This window comes from Amphibalanus amphitrite, unplaced genomic scaffold (genome assembly GCF_019059575.1).
Source record: "Amphibalanus amphitrite isolate SeventyFive unplaced genomic scaffold, NRLGWU_Aamphi_draft 000579F_arrow, whole genome shotgun sequence".
Taxonomy (NCBI): Eukaryota; Metazoa; Arthropoda; class Thecostraca; order Balanomorpha; family Balanidae; genus Amphibalanus; species Amphibalanus amphitrite.
Window position 1 is genome coordinate 87,852 of NW_024882073.1, and position 14,649 is coordinate 102,500.

General features: G+C 47.7%; 1 protein-coding gene across 1 annotated transcript in view; it reads left to right on the top strand.

The window, feature by feature from the left end:
• The first annotated feature begins 7,744 nt into the window (after nucleotides 1-7,744).
• The window catches only part of LOC122394199 (ethanolamine-phosphate phospho-lyase-like), a 36,430-nt gene continuing 29,525 nt past the window's right edge, over nucleotides 7,745-14,649 (top strand). The window contains exon 1 of the mRNA XM_043390921.1: nucleotides 7,745-7,964. Coding sequence (XP_043246856.1) covers nucleotides 7,864-7,964 — 101 coding nt within the window. The 5' untranslated portion in view covers nucleotides 7,745-7,863. The remainder of the gene's footprint in view (nucleotides 7,965-14,649) is intronic.

Consider the following 14,649-nt stretch of genomic DNA (forward strand, 5'->3'; position numbering starts at 1 on the left):
CTTTTACTTTTGTTTACTTTTTTAGGATCTTCGCTGTTTCTAGCGACTTTATTTTAGAAGTGCGGCGTTTGCGGCAGATGTTGCGCGCAAATAGCATATACCACCGCGTGCTACAAAACGTTTTAGTTAAACATTTAAAAATCGTTAGATATCTGCGCTGACGTCACACATTCAGAGGGGTATTCCTAAGCATTAGCCCCTCTGAATCAAAATGCTGCAATTTTGAAATTCAATATTTCCGATTTAAGGCATTTCTCGATGTTACGAGTGCCGAAACCGGAAATTGTGAGCCAGGGACCCCATTTTGGCTATCTCAACTCAAATCTAATGTTAAGGTGGGAGGGTCCCTTTAACAATAAATAGTATAGAGCAAGTGCACTGGAAGACTGTGATAAGAGAGGAACGAATAAGTATCCAGCGAAGCACATAGTCATTTAGTCAAGCTAATAAATGTGACGAGACTGATGACCGGACGTGCTGAGTACGTAAGGCCTCCAGCAAACGAGTGGCTGGTCAGCCAATGTGTGTTTGGTATACCTAATAACTTTGAATTATTTCTTCTCCAGTATATAAACTGACAGCTGACTCAACAGAAATGAGAAGAGGTTTCGTGTGGACACTTTAGCAGTGGCTTTCAACACTCAACAGCCATAGGACGTATTCATCAATGCGTATCGATTATTGGGATATTAGCAACCAACCTGGAGGGCCGTACAGTAGGTCTACTAAAAAAGTCCCCCGCTCCAGAGGCGGCCGGCCGGCCGAACCCCCGGACTCCAGCCCCGACTCTATTGCGCAGGCCGCGGCAGCGACACGGGTCAGGTCGCGGCGCACGGCGAGTGGGTCAGTTGGCGCCGGCCGGCCGTGGAGTGAGGACGCCGTGTGTGGGACGCAGAGATGCCGCAGTGCAGAGGGGAAGATAATGACTCTGCACGATGCCGGAAATGATGCCTTTGTGATCTAAATTAAACACCTGCAGTGCATATCCTCCCTTGCCCCATTCCTATTTTATCATAATCCTTCAATAATCTGTAGTGGCCATTCAGCGCAAGCAAGCAAACAAAACAACACGTTTAGCGGCGACATCGTCTCGGATAAAAAAGCGACAGTGATGATTAGAATAGACTTAGCGCGAGGGCAAATCGAGGGGCATAACTATATGTATCACATACCGAGTATTTTATTCCCATAGATGGGATATTCCCATCTATGGGAATAAAATACTCGGTATGTGATTCGCTAGATCTAGCGAATTAAGATTGGGGATCCTGTCTAACAAGTCAGCGGCCGTTCTAGACACAGAATAATGCTTTGTTTTCGGTCACATCATTATCTGCAATAATTCGAAGCGAGGTTTAACCCTCGCCGGCCGAGAAGAAGGGGTGGATGCCACCACCATGCATTTTTTTTGCGGTAGCTCAAAGCACACTGATGATAGAAGGCTGACATTTCACATGCCTTACATTTCATTCAAGCCGGATCACTTGACATCAACCACGTTTTCAGGTCAGGTCACTGAACTATGACGTCTAGGTAAACCTCTGCACGGTTGTCGGTTATAAAATGATGCAATCCGCAATGCACTTAGTGTCGTATAAGCATAATGGGGAATTGTGGAAACTGTTAATTTGGCGTCGGAAATGATATGAAACTATACCTCAAGGACATGAAATCGTGACTTCAAACATTCTTGGCAAGGTCTAATGCTTCACTTTTGCATTGTTCACCTTGCGTGACGTCATTTATGACGTCACTAGGGACATAGGAGTGTTTCGTCAATAACTCCCGATCAAAATGAGCTAGCCAGTCGGGACAGCCATCAGTGGACTTTGCAAGACTTGCCGAATCAAATGTTATGCAGCATGTCCTCCTTTCAACAGCTTCGTGACCTGCGTTGCCCTAACATGACATTGACCTGAGGTCAGGTAAACATCCTAAATTGCTTCACCTAAACAAAAAAAAGCATATAAATCGACGCGTCTGAGAACAGAAAACACAATTGTATCGAAATGACAATAATGCGTTTAGTTATTTACCAAGAACCGATCAAATGCCTTGGGGCCCTCGACCTGCCCTAAGAGGTCACTGATATTTTAAAATGGGGTGCCAGTCGCTGCGTCACGTAACGACGCAAGCGCTCGTTTTTTTTCCGCGAGGCTCTAGTAGCTAGCTCAATTATAGGAGCTAAACGGGGAGTCGCTTTCTTCTCACTCACTATTCGGCCGGGATAGTGTTTGCAATTATTGTTAAAATCTAGCATTTTAAGATTTTCAAATTGCCCATATTTCCCGCCCAAGTCTTTCAATTCAAGGTCATAACTCATAACATCAGGTTATGTCAAGTGACCTTACCTCAAGGAAAGATCATGTGCTCATCATATCTAAATATACCGACTAATCGATCGCTTCAGAACTTTCAGCGATTTTAATGGACAACAGTATATGTATTTGAAACGTTTACTTTGCAAGTTTGACGTTGTTGACAGAAAGGCCGGGTCAATTTTGAGATCGCTCAACCACTCAAGTCAATGGGAGAAAATTGAACTGCACTTTTTTGGACGGAACGCATAATAAACACTCTGAAAACATGTGGTGCTTAATGAGATACAATACTGAATGAGAAAATTGTTTGTTTTGTTGGAGGCCATCTTTTTCGGTCTGAAAAGGCCCTTGCGGAGCTATGACATAACTATGCTGTGGTGTAGTAATTGGGTTGTGCGAGCCAGCGACAGTGATCTGCGGAAGCGAGACTGTTCCAGTGGGACGATTGCACTGTCGGGACGGTCCAGCCGTCTCCCAAACGGTCACCCGAAGAGGATTATGTGTCCTGGAATGGATCCGACATCAACTACAGGTTGGCTGGTGGGGTGACCTCCAGTTCAGAGAGGGAAGCATGAAGACTAGGGGCGATGCGGATTGGTTTTTCCTGAGGATAGCTAGGACCACGGGTGGAGAATGTTTGAAAAAGTTACCCCGGCCGGCGACCGAAAGTCAGAAAGACGATGATGCTGGCAAATATTTGTTAACGGTTATCAACAAACCCCTATTCTGTGGCATAGAATAATGGATGTCTGCCGTTTGTGCGTTTTTAGGGAAAACTGCTGCACGCAGGTGCGGAAGATTTCGTAATTGTAACAACAATTTTGAAACACGCCTTAAAGTTTCGGACGCATGTCACCTAGTGCTAGGTCAGGTCATCAGGTCAAATTTGCTGGATGATCGTGCTAAAAATGCCATCATGCCCTTTGCAAAGCTTATTCCGTGGAAGTTGCAACCTTCTCACACAAAACAAAACGTCAAATTTGACCGTTTTGACCCTCTTATTGGTTTGAGCTCGCACATGAAACATTATTCGCGACCGAGCCTTAAACGAGTAGTCGACTGTTTTGTTTGCAGTGTTTAAGCTCCGTTATGTTCATGAACTGTGAGAAAAGTTGTCGGAGAACGCTAAAATCAGAGAAATTTGGCTTTTGATGATCTATGGTGATTTTATTATTGAGCTTGCCTAAAACATGGCCAGATTTCTCTGATCACGTTTGTCGCTCTTTCAAACGTCGTTCCGCTTCTCGCCTCGTATCCGCAATAGCCGAGTTAGAAGGAGTGCGAAAAGCCCACCTCTCGACTCAACGTGTTACGATTAGGCCACCACCCTGGCGCGGGTTAAGTTGGGGGAGCCTTGAGCCCCAGCAGCTCGTCCTTCTATCTCACTGATATTACCCTCGTCCTGTCTTGTGATGTTATTACAGTGCCATCTTACGATAACGGCCCTTAAATATGATTTACTTCTGTAATCTGTTTGATGAAACATGTCTGGCTCCGCGATGAAAAGGCTTAAAAACATAGAAGCTCCAAAATGAAAATAAAGTAAATTTTCAAGAACTTTTCAAGGTAGATAAGAATAATGAGAGACGCTTTTATAGATGGCAGTTTTTTTTTTTGTATGGAGACAGCTTTTAGGATTTACAAAAGTGGAAAAAGCTGCCCCGGCCGCGCCGGGGTCGGCTGAAAGTTACCCCGGCCACGGCCGGGGTGGCCGGGGCAGGTTCTCCACCCATGGCTAGGACGGAAGGAATCTAGCACCCTTGAACCTTCCTTATACTGAATGTATCTCAGGCTGTTAAATCTCCTTAGCGTTTTTTTCTCGACATCGTCAAGGTGTCATTAACAAAAATATGAAATTCGGGAGGATAAATAAAATATAGAAATTGTGGCCAACAGAACATTATCAGTTGCGTTCGACATACTCGTAAGCATGTTCACACATCCAGCTTACATATGAGCCATGTAATAATTATTTTTGATAGACATGCTTAAGTTATGAAATCATCTGAAGTGTTTGCGAAGTTCCACGATACGGATCTAATATCCTGCTATGCATTATGACCATTTCTGGTCAGGTCATGTCTTTGAACATAGGCCAGATTTTTCAAATGACCTTTAAAGATCAACTTTTGATTCATTCGAAGCGTTTTGATAAGAGGAACACGAGGCTGGTAAAATTAATTTCATGCAAGTTTTAAGCTAAAAACTTTTAAATGTTTGTGGAAAAGCAATTGGTTTTCTCATAATACCGATGGTGGCAGTTGTAATTTACATGCTAAGCCGTTGACCCTAATTAAATCTGACAATATTATTCAGATTTCAGACATAGCGGTAAACAAGCTAATTGTTGTGTTAGGTTAGGCTCTTTCGGTCGATTTCAGAGTGGGAAGGATGATAGGAATTAGGGGGAGACAGGGGGCCTGGGCGGGAGTCCTGGACCTCATGCTCAGCTGGGGCCGAGCCCATCCCGTGGGTTGGATTACCCTGACACATGGATAGCCCTGGGCGGTGTTTCACGGCCCCGCGCTGCAGCACGCTGCGCTGCGCTGCTGCATTGTTGCGGCGGTTGATATGAATTCGGCTCCACGCTAGCGTTGCGAGCCATAGGCGCGGGAGCCGGGGGGGGGGGGGGCAGTGGGGGTAGCTTGCCCCCCCCCCCCCAACTCTGGGGCCGTAGGGGCGGTGCCCCTACAGCTTTGAGACGGAATACCACACTTTTTTGCAAATGTTTTCTTTTTTATTGAAAAAGCCGAGGAATGAAAAATAAGTGGCCTAAAACCGGTGAGAAAACTAGATTTGGGGGGACCCTAGGTTGATCTCTATCATGGTGTGCCCCCAGTCGGAAAGTAGTTCCCGCGCCCTTGTTGCGAGCTTCCGAGTCTGTTGATGTTTCCATGGAAATTGGAAACCCAGTGCACCGGTGCGCGCAACGCACCCTGTCTAAGCAAAATTTTACCATCGATGACCTCTATTGAAATGACCTCTGGTTATGACCCGATCCAAAATTGGCTGAAGTATTTTTTTTTTCTTCTTTTTGCTACTTTTGACGCTACTTCGAATATCACTTAAATGCCCCAGGCTGAGTTATAAGAATGATGCTCAATCCCCATTTCCCCTCCAACAGGGCGTGAGAGTCTAGGCATTCCTATGGGGCACGGGCTAACAATGACTATATCATAATCATTGTGGCCATGAACATCTACTGCCATTCTTTAACACCGGTTTCGCTGCGCTGAGCGGTGGCCGTCCCGTTTGTTGGATTCTACAGCTGGCTGGTGGAAAGCGTTACCGGCCGCCCGTCCACCGCCCGCGGGCCGGACCGAGCGGTCCCGCTGACCCTACCTGACCTGAGCCCGGCGCGATATGGGACAGGCAGACGGGGGTTCGGCTCAGCGAAGGCAGCGCCCACTGGTGCTGGGGACTTTTTTAATAGACCTACTGTACACGTGTCTCACGTGCGGCGGCGTGTCGCGCCACGTGGACTGGACACCGTACCTGACTTGCATCTGGCACTCCCGAGACGCCGACCCGCAGGGCCTCGGTGGCTGCAGGTGGGGCTCGGAGCACCATGATGCAGCGCTGGTCCGGTATACCGTCTAGCATAGGCGGCGGAACGAGGAGGGCACCGGGGCACCATGCCCCCCTTTGATTTTGGTATTTTAACATTAGCCCTATGGGCGTTGCATGGAAAGAATGGGACCAAAAGTCGGCAGTGCCCCCCCCCCTTAAAGGGACCCTCCCACCTTAACATTAGTTTTGAGTTGAGATAGCCAAGTTTGCGGCCAGGCTCAGAAACCACCATTTATCCTGGTCGCAACCCCCGCAGCTTTATGGTGTTCAAGAAATTTCTTCCCTTTACTTGCAGGGTGGGACCAGCGTGGTCCCTATCTCTTAACCATTACGGGAGTCTGATGACGTCATCAGGCTTTCGAAAGTCCGTTAAATGTTTGACTAAAACGTTTTGTAGCACGCGGTGGTATATGCTGCTTTGCGCGCAATAAATGCCGCACTTTCAAATAAAGTCGCTAGGAACAGCGGAGATCCCAAAAAGTAAACAAAAGTAAAAGTCTAATATCTTGAAAACCGGTGAATATTTTTCGATGAAATTTGGTAGATATTCGTTTTTGCTCTTTCTGAACCGAGCGACATCACTTTCATGCCAATTCATTAACTTTTTTGAAGGTGGGAGGGTCCCTTTAATGGAAGGTGTTCGGCCGCTACTGCTGTTCGTCTCCCTGGTAAGGTTGTGTTCGATCGGCGCACCGGAACCAGGTGCAAGGTGTTGGCGCCGCGCGGTGGGCCTCATCGAACGACTGGAGCCGGAGCTGAAGGTGCCGCTGCCCGGCCGGCCGCCGGCCCAATATGAATAATGGCGGCGTACCGGACGGCGGCGCACCGGCAGTGCGGATGCGCCGCCATTATTCACGCCGGTCGCTCGCTGGGCGCCGCGCACTACTTCTCGTTCTGCCGCGCATCCGGCGCTGGGTGGCTCTGACAGTGGTGGGTTGGGGGATGACGTTTGGTGGCGGCTGGTTCATAGCTCGACAGTGTCGGTAACGGCGGCCGCCGCGCTAGGCCTGCCAGAAACGGTCTACTCTGCCCTGCCGACTGTCTAAACTCTGTGTCGACCGCCGGCCGCCGGTGACGGCCGCGCTGTCCGAGGCCGCTGCCGGTCATACGTGGCATACGATAACGCTGTGTACCGGCGGCAGCCAGCAGGGCCGGCCAGCGGACGCGCAGGTGATGCAAAACAGACGACCGTTGTCTGGCTGCCGTTGACGAGTAACCGGCTCCCAGATTGATCCCCGACAGTTGGGGCGGCGCACGGACAAAGAAGGGCAGCGCGATGGCTCGTGGGTGGTAGTCTTCCTCCTCTCCCCATCTCCCCTAACTCTCTCTCTCTCTCTCTCTATCTCTCTCTCTCTCTCTCTCTCTCTCTCTCTCTCTCTCTCTCTCTCTCTCTCTCTCTCTCACTCTCTCTCTCTCTCTCTCTCACTCTCTCTCTCTCTCTATCACCGCCAATTGGCCGCTTAATTGGCTTGACGCCAATAACAAGACCGCTCTGTCGTAAAATAATCAATAAAACAAGCAACTGGTGGATGGCGCTGACCAACAAATTGCCGTTGGACCCGGGGATAGTCAGTTGCCGTGTCATGTGACGTCACACATGCCGGTCTCGCGTGCGTACGATTATCAGCTGTTCGGGGCATAGGCGGCGGAACGGGGGGGGGGGGGCACCGGGGCACCGTGCCCCCCTGATTTCGTCATTTTAACATTAGCGCAATGGGCGTTGCATGGAAAAAGTGGGACCAAAAGTGGGCAGTGCCCCCCCCCCCTCCTTGATTGAAGGTGTTCCGCCGCTACTGGATCGGGGGGCTCGCACCGACCAGAGTGTCCTTATAGCACTCCGACGATCTTCTGTCGCTTGCAGCGCCCCCTGGCCGGGTCGCTCGCCAGGGCGGCCGCTCAGTAGCTGCTAGTCGGCTAGCCACTGTAGCGCCGACGGTGTCGATGAAAAGTCGTGCATCGGATCGCTGCGATTATGGGGCTCGTCCATTCGATCATGGCTGGTTTTAGCGGTGGTGATGGGCAGCGTGAACTTACTAAGGAGGAAATCATTCGGATCAGAGCGACTCATCTAAGGTAAGTGGAATTGACCCGACTCCCCGTTTGGCACGGAGCCAAGGTGGTCCTGACCGACTTAGAAGAGGTGTGTGGTTTGAAGCTCGCCTGTGGTCCTGAGACGCGCAGTTTTCCCTTTTTCTACAGAGGTGATGTTGAATGTGTTGAGTGTGAATGCTATCACCTCAAAACGCTGCATTAGTGAGCAGGATAAGTGTTAAGGTCATTAAAGCTCAAACGGTAACTTTCCTCCCAATTACTTTAAGTGTCCCTTCCTTCCCTCAGAAGCACAGTCGTTAAGTGGGCCAGTCGCGGGCGCTCCTCGCGTTTAATTATCACAGTTGGACATAAAATATCGCCTGTCTCGCCGCCAGCCCCTCGTCTCTGGAAATGGAAAGTTTCTCCGGGTCCGCCGGTATAGATCGCGAGTCAATGTGCAGCGTCTCGTTGGCCATTAGATGCAATTTACAAACGCTACCGCCTAGACTGTGGACGCTTTTCTCGGATTCATTGTGAATCAATTTAATAGACGAGTTGTGTGGTGCCGTTGGGGGCCCGGGCGGCGGGCGGCACGGTCGGCGCGCCTCCTCTCCCTCCCCTCCCCCCTCTAGGGGAGGAGAGGGGCGGGGGAGGGGAGGCCGCGAGCTGAATTGCCCACCGACGATGTCGAGCTGCGCGTGCGGCCCGTCGCCAGGGCCAGCTGTCGAACTTCCCGTGCAGGAAGCTCGGCGCGTTTCTGTCTGTGTCGTGTCGTCTCCTGTTCGAGAGTGGACGACGTGGCCACCCGGGCACGTATTGTACAATGTACGTACATTGTTGCCATTAGACGCAATTTGCAAATGCTACCGCCTAGGCTGCCGGATTCGGCTGATTTTGTACATTGTTAAGTATATTTTTGAATGGCCTTACGTTCTGTTCCGGAGTTGTCACCATTTTCGACAACATTAACTTGCAATGAACTGTTACCCCTCTAACTAGCTTACCCATCGTTACCCTGCGGTGGCACGATCTGTTGATATTTGAATTCATATTTTATCTTTCTGGTTCATGTTTGGTTCATCCTCTTTTTACCACGACTTATATACCTATCAATAAACCACCGGTACAAGGCGGACAGACAGCAAAAAAAACGGATCCATTCACACCAAATAAATAGGACACCACACAGCTTCAACTCCGATTGCCCGATGCTAAAGTAGATTTCCTGTCTCAGGTGCGGTCCTCGCTGTGGAAAATTTTCAAATCTCCTGGGCAGTGTCTGACATGAACAAAGCTCAAAGCTGTTGGCGCGTCGGAGCACGCAGCGGCCGATGGCCCGACTCGTGCCAGCTGCCCGTTCATCGTTAATTAATCATCAACCGTTAATTAATATATATTAGAAGCACCGACCGCCTGATTGCGGGGGTCGAGCTGTCTTAAGAGTTTTCCGCAGCGCTGCGGCTCTATTTCGTCCCGAGGTAGGTACGTGCCAGTTTTTCGAAAAACATTGAGAAAGGCAAAAGTTTATTTTTCATGACCTCTGTTGACCTTACCCTTGACCCAACCTGGAAATGACCAAAGTATTTTGTCATGATTTTTGGCGTTCTCTGTTCTTACCGCGTAACGAATGCTACGTGGCCGATGCGATTGGACGTTGGTGCCGTAGTCCGAACACCGGGCCGACGCGGGTTAAAGCGCAAACTATAACTTCTCACAATTACAGGGTGATTTTTTTAACTGTTAAAAAGTAAACGTCAATGGTGGTCCCTAAATCGAAAAATCTTGTGCAAAAAAGCAATGCACGTGATAGATAAATCTGGGACATTTTGTATGGTGTCATGATTTGTCCATTTTAACCGAAGGCCTCGGCCCCAATGGAGCCTGAAAATGTCCCACCAATCGGGCACGCATGGTCCACCGCCGTTCAGTAAGGAACGACACAAAACGATGATTTTGAAGCATTGAGGCAGTTCGAAGCATACGATCATCAAGGAGATACCTCAGAAAGACGTTAAATAATGCAGGAACAAGCTTGTAGTCATAAATGACCTTCAAACGGTCCATCTGGCGTATGTGCAACCTCTGAAGAATCAGTCTTCAGGGAGAAACAAAAAACAGCGAATCAGACACCACCAGGGCCGCCAGTAGCAAAATCCTCGACCTGCCTTTTCTAGACTTCTAGTTTTTGGACCCAGGTATGGCAGATATAACAAGAAAACATTGGAAATATCTGGCAGAGCTGAAAATGGGTGATAGGAGCCTTTTCAGTCCGCCTAATGAGCATGGGAGTCCATGGTACTGTTTAACACGTGCTCAGGCGGGCTGATTCGTGTCGATGAGAGAGGGGGTAACTTTAAGCACAAGTAAAATACACGATGGACGTTCCTTCACATCTTGTCTGCATGAAATCAAAATGTCCCAGAATGCTCGTCATGCTGGTATATAATTTTACCATATATATTTGCATTTTAACGCCACTAAACCTCATTACTTTTTAACAAGTAAAAAAAAATCACCCTGTACTTTAGGTAATTTACCCCGTTTACATGAGTCATTCAGCCTAAACGGAAATATCCGATTAGCCAGGGAACGGAAAAATGCGTTTCGGTGGCCCCGTTTACATGAGCCTTATCGGAAAAATCCGTTCCGGAACGGATAATTCCCTTTACGCCGGCAGCCCGAAAAATACGGATATTTTGCGCATTTTTACATGTCTGGCGCAGCTCCTATCAAGCATTATTTGTGCTTGTTTTAGGCTTAATTTACTTGATTCTTAAAAGTTTTGTATGTAGAATTGGAAATAATCATGGCACAAGCCATTATTTTACTTGTGTGCTGTAAAAGAAGTGTGATTAACTGTCAGAAAGCAAGTAAACAATTGAGGTCTTGGACAACATTGAAGAGCACATCTATATTGAAAGTCTTTTTGGTTTCAGAAAAAGGCTAAGACAGCTCATAATAGTCATAGCTCATCATGATGGACCTCCAGTAAGTTGACAAAATGAAAATGCATGAAAGGATGTGCAGGATGGTGCCACACTTCAGAAAACATTGGTATGAAAGTGGGTGGTGCGGGATTGTGTACAGTCACCAGCAGTTGCTACCCATCACCCCCGGACAGCGGGGGAGCAAGCTACCACCGCCCCTGCGAGACTAGCGCCGCCATGCGCCAAGAAGTGGAAACACCACGTGACTGAGGCCACGTGAGGGCAGGGTCACGTGATGGAGGGGCGGAGCATAGTAGCTTTTGCGCCCGACACTAACTGAAATGCGGCGCTGTGATTGGGCGCCTTAGCATGAATGAAGCCCCGGCGCCAGGATCAGCCGTTCGCCTTATATGGAAAGTGAGCCTTTGCGTTTCACTGTTCTGTATTGGTTTGAGAGCCACGGCACCATACGAATTGTGAGCCCCTTTGAACGGGTCACCGCCCGAGGCACTGAGGCGACGGCTGTGCCGGGCAAAGTCTCGCCTGGTGGGAGAGGTGGGCCAGGGAAAGTGCGATCGAGCAGCCACTGGGACGTGGATTGGTATTATCCAACCGCGACAAACGATGTCAGCAGCCTCTTCTCGTGTCATAGACAGTGTCTATGACACGAAAAGCTAGACAGACAACGTGGGCAGATCCCAATCAAAAGCTAATAAACGATCCAGTTAAGACGTTGGCGAGGTAGCCAGACCAAATAAAAAGTTGTTAATTCGATTTTGGTTGACAAAATGACATACAAGCCCGCTGTGATGGACCAAAAAAGGAGCTGAACAGTTCATACAACTTCTAAAAAGCTCAACGGTTTAAAAATTCAAAAGTTAAATGTTAAAATTCAGCCTGCATGTTTAAACTCTGGTCCGGCGCTGGCAGGAAGCTTATATTGCCACTTGCAATTCCACTACGTTGTAATATAACCAAGAGTTCTGTGAGAGCAGCAACTGAAAGCCCCGTTGAGGGGGAGGGCGGCGCGAAACGGCCCCTCTCTCCTTTTCAGTCGATATCTCCTAAAGTATAGCAAATTTCGCCACCAAACTTTCAAGACCCCGGCCGGGCATCATTTTTACACCTTGTGACCAAATTTTTCCACAGCTCTTATGAAAGGTTAGTCACAACTCACAAATGACGTCAGAGTGATGCCATGTTCTGTCATTTTCGACCCAATAAAAGGTTTAGCGGAAAGAGCTGTCACGCTTACAGTTTTGAAGATAACGAAAAATATTCAAGATCAAAAAGATGTAAAATAAACAGCGCTACCAAACTGCTGACTCTTATTTCCAAACAAAAATTGATTTGACCATCAAAACTATAGAAGTATAACACCCCGAAAATGCCAACAACTTTCAAAATTAAAACTGAAATATATGTTATAGAACTATCTGCTCTAGATATGCCAAACTTAAACTCGATAGCTCCATTTTTAGCAAAGTTATGGCAAAAAAACTACTCAAAATTTATTACGTAAAATTTTCAAATTCAATTTTTAGCCGTCACAGAACACACAATGCAAGCCAAAGGCCACCATTAGATTTCCTGTGATGAGCTGCATCAAATAGATGCCCCTTTTATGTAAAATATCAACTTTGAAATTTGACCTTCTTTGACCTGACCTTGACCTGACCTCCGCCAGAATTAATCTAAACTGGCCCCAATGGCTGTCTAGCTCACACCATTGAATTTTAAATGTAAAATTGGCCATAAAACATGTATCACACGACCCTAGCATAGTTGGGTTCATATTGTGACCCTTAGTGACCTGACCTCTGTGAACTGACCTGGCATCAATGACCTCTTTAGGCAACATATGTATTAGACAACCAACGCTTCATCGATGTTTTTCGATAACATGTCTTTTATTTGATGTGTTAACTGACTGTAACGCATTCCTTAGACTAAATCGGTGAAAAAATGCGACCTTTGACCTGACTTGTGACGTCATGGGTTGCACCTAGGTCAACGAAACCTGGTAACAAGGTAGTTCCCTGGTGGGGCTATCGAACGCTCTTTGAATGTTTAAAATCGGTCGGTAACTTTCCGAGATCTCAGGTGGAGGGCGAAACGGCTGCACCACCCGATCAGGTGGTAGGGTCCGCCAATAGCCCAAGGGGGCGCGGAATATTTATTCACTCATACAGTGTCATTTATTTTGAGAACACCTTTCTCACGCCATGACATGGTCCTCTCGTAATAGAACGAGATGAGGAGTGTTTTCACGCCTCCTTATGCACGGCTCTAAGTGTCATTGAGCTATCAACTGTCAGCGGTTTTCAGACAATGAAGTTCTTAGTTCTTACTGAATCCACTTTTATTTCAAACTATTGTCACTGTGCTAGTTTTCTTCTTATACGTTTTTGAAAAAGCGCTGAAGAAGTCTTTGATAGACGAAACCGGTCCGCTTATTCTTTTTCTAATTGTTTTTTGAATATATTCGTAGACTACTGGCTCTTTACTACAAAATTTGAGAATGTTTGGTATTACTTTGACCCGAACGATGTGCAGCTGAATTTTCCCTCTTGAATGATTATGGACAGCTCGCGAAATTAACTTCAACCTAAACTACCGACAAGCAGAAGAAAATCCGATACAAGCCTACCTCAATCCTCTCACCTTATTCAACCGTTGAAACGTTAAAGGCATTTGTTCAGTCCGAGTCGCTATGTCGACCACCCGCGCCGTGCTGGGGTGGGGTGGGGTGGGGGGGGGGGCGTTTTTACGCTCTTCCCCCTCAGGTTTTACGCGAATATCTCAAAAACGGCGACGCGACGCGTAGCGTCATTCAAGGTCAGGTCACCAGGTAACGTCAAGTGACCTTACCTCAGAAAAAAGTCGAAAGCTCGTTGTAGCTACACCGACTGAGCGATCACTTTAAAACTTTCAGTAATTGCTTAGCTAAGGTCAGGTCAGTTTTGCGACTGCTCCATTAGGTATAAGTCAATGGGAGCAAATTGAAATGCGCCTCTTTTGGACGAATTTCGTTCTACACCCTCTCAAACATCGGTCCATAGGTAAACATGACACACTGAATCGGAAAATTGCACCTGTGACCCCTGTGTGTGTCCCTGAGGTCATTTTAGGACATAAAAGGTCTTCAGCAGTTTTTTACTTTTGACAGAGACGTGCTAGAGCGGTGACAACACCGTTGATCTGATGTCAAATTTGAGGTCAATCAGAGTGGTGCCCTCTGGGGGCTAAACCGTTGATCTGAGGTCAAATTTGAAAACATGTTGGCGAAAAAGCGTTAAAAGAGCTATTGAATGCGCTTTTCCGCGGCGCTGTAGCTCTATTAGTTCCCGAATTAGCCGTCGGGTGTTCGAAATCGTTGAAATCAACAAAATGTGACCTTTGATGAACCCTGGTGACCTGACCTTTGCCCTGACCTTAAAATGACCGAGTGTTTTCCTCCTTATTTTTGACGCTCTTTCGATTGTCGCTTACCGCGTGTCGCTACGTGGCCCAGGAGCCGAGTTAGACGGAGGGGCGTAAAACGCCCCCCCCCCCCCCAGCACTCGATGGGAAGTTCATGCCACCAACACGGCGCGGGTTAATTGTTATGTTAGCTAGCTCCTGTTGTAAGCTGTGGAGTCGTGGACCTGATCTTGAAGGAACTGGGCCTAACATTTTCATAGCAAACGTAAAAAAAATGTAGGTTGTGCAAAAAATAGCATCTTTTAGGAAACATTTGCGAAACCTTCAACATCATCCCCAGACCCCATTAGTGCCGAGCTCCCAACGACGACCATAAA